The 2,031-nt window shown below is 36.2% G+C and overlaps 2 protein-coding genes across 2 annotated transcripts in view; both read left to right on the forward strand.

The window, feature by feature from the left end:
• Positions 1-1,780, forward strand: part of LOC111406812 (heavy metal-associated isoprenylated plant protein 9-like) — a 2,672-nt gene extending 892 nt beyond the window's left edge. Inside the window, exons 2-5 of the mRNA XM_023036184.1 lie at positions 7-178; positions 252-424; positions 513-603; positions 1,190-1,780. Coding sequence (XP_022891952.1) covers positions 7-178; positions 252-424; positions 513-603; positions 1,190-1,608 — 855 coding nt within the window. The 3' untranslated portion in view covers positions 1,609-1,780. The remainder of the gene's footprint in view (positions 1-6; positions 179-251; positions 425-512; positions 604-1,189) is intronic.
• Positions 1,781-1,869: 89 nt separating this feature from the next.
• LOC111406813 (heavy metal-associated isoprenylated plant protein 9-like) overlaps positions 1,870-2,031 on the forward strand; it is a 1,900-nt gene continuing 1,738 nt past the window's right edge. The window contains exon 1 of the mRNA XM_023036185.1: positions 1,870-2,007. Coding sequence (XP_022891953.1) covers positions 1,870-2,007 — 138 coding nt within the window. The remainder of the gene's footprint in view (positions 2,008-2,031) is intronic.

Consider the following 2,031-nt stretch of genomic DNA (forward strand, 5'->3'; position numbering starts at 1 on the left):
GAGAAGAAAGAAGAGAAGGCAGAGGAAAAGAAAGAAGTAAAGGCGGAAGAGAAGAAAGAAGAGAAGGCAGAGGAGAAGAAAGAAGAACCTAAACCACCATCCCCATTTGTCTTGTTTGTGGATTTGCACTGTGTGGGATGTGCAAAGAAGATTGAAAGGACACTTCTTAGGATAAGAGGTCACTCTCTCGACTGAAAATTTACGTGTAAAATGAGCCTTATTTGTAACATATATATTATTGATCTTTGCAGGAGTTGAAGGAGTTGCAATCGACATGGCTCAAAACCAAGTGACTATAAAGGGAGTTGTGGAGCCTCAAGCAGTATGCAACAGACTCATCAAGAAAACCAAGAGAACAGCTAAAGTCTTATCGCCATTACCGGAAACTGAGGGTGAACCTCTACCAGAAGTTGTTGCCTCACAGGTAGAAAAAATCTGACATTTGTTTTTTTTTTCAAATTCAAATTATAATCCCAAATCTTTTTTGAAAAATGTTTTCGATTGACATCCAGGTTAGTGGATTGGCTTCTTTGGAACTTAATGTGAACATGCACTGTGAGGCCTGTGCTGAGCAGCTTAAGAAAAAGATACTCAAAATGAAAGGTAATACTTGGTATACATGCTAAACATGACTTGCCATGGTAATAACTCTGTTATTTCTATTAAAACTTGAGTTTCATTTTAAATGGTCAACCTTATTGAAATGAGTAGCCAAACCTTTATATGTTGGTCTATATTTTCATTTGTATTCAATGTCGGATTTATCCCTTGACATCGCGAGATGGCGCAGACCAATCTAGATGTTTGTGTGCTTATTTTTGAGTTTAATCGGATCGAACTGCTCTTTGGAGCTTAATGAGCATTGATACCATATTAAAACTTATATTCTATCTTAAAAGGTCAATTTTATTAAGAAGAGTAGCCCAAATCTTATATGTTTGTCTATATTTTAATCTTTATTCGATGCTTTTTGATTCCCAAAGTTTTCTTAGAAAGAGTAAGTTACAAACTGAACCAAGAAAAATCACCTTTCAAGTTTACCATTCAAGTGTAATTTGATTTGGGTATAAGAAAGAAGATAGAAATCACATCACTGTCCTTTTTCTTGTTGTTTTACCCTTAACAGTTCCTATTAAAATCTCTCTTGGTGTTTACGGTTTCGTTATAGCATCTGGATTGTGTACTATAGGTGTGAGGACAGTTGAAACCGAATTAAGCTCTGGGAAAGTGATAGTAACAGGCACCGTGGATGCAGACAAGCTCGTTGATTACGTCTATAGATGCACAAGAAAGCAGGCCAAAATTGTCCCCCAGCCGGAACCTGAGAAGCCCGCCGCAGAAGAATCAAAGCCTGAAAACAAAAAAGAAGAAAAACCAGCTGAAGAAGCAAAACCCGAAGAGAAACCACCGGAAGAGGGAACGAAAGAAGGCAAGGAGGAGCAAGGTGGTGAAAACAAAGAGGAAGCCAAGAAAGGAGAGGAGATCGTTAGTGATGAAATGTCCATGCAGAAAATGATGCATTATTATCAGCCTCTTTATTACATTGAAAGAATTCCCCCACCTCAGCTCTTTTCTGATGAAAATCCAAATGCTTGTTGCATTGCATAATCACTAAAAATCACAGATTATTTTTTCTTTTCTTGTGATTTTTGACATATCTAAGTCATTATCGAATGCAAGGTTCAGTTTCTCAATTATATTCGACTGAATGATGGTATAATAATCATTCTGTAATTCCTGTTTCATATTTTATACATATGATTGAAGAGCTTAATAAAAATCTTCTTCTATTCTATATTCATATTTTATTCTATATGTGGCATGTATTATTATTATGGAGATCAAACATAGGACATACTCTAGCGAAAGATGCAAAAAACAAACTTTCCCCGTCTAGAGAGGCAGTATAAAGAAATATACTTCATTTCCCTAGTCATGCTTGTCATATGCCAGAGTGTAGTTTTTCCCTGTCTCTTGGTTAAATTCGAACAGGCTACTTCTGGTTTGGTTCAGCTAAAAAATTGTATTAAA

Source organism: Olea europaea, chromosome 12 (assembly GCF_002742605.1).
Source record: "Olea europaea var. sylvestris chromosome 12, O_europaea_v1, whole genome shotgun sequence".
Taxonomy (NCBI): domain Eukaryota; kingdom Viridiplantae; phylum Streptophyta; class Magnoliopsida; order Lamiales; family Oleaceae; genus Olea; species Olea europaea.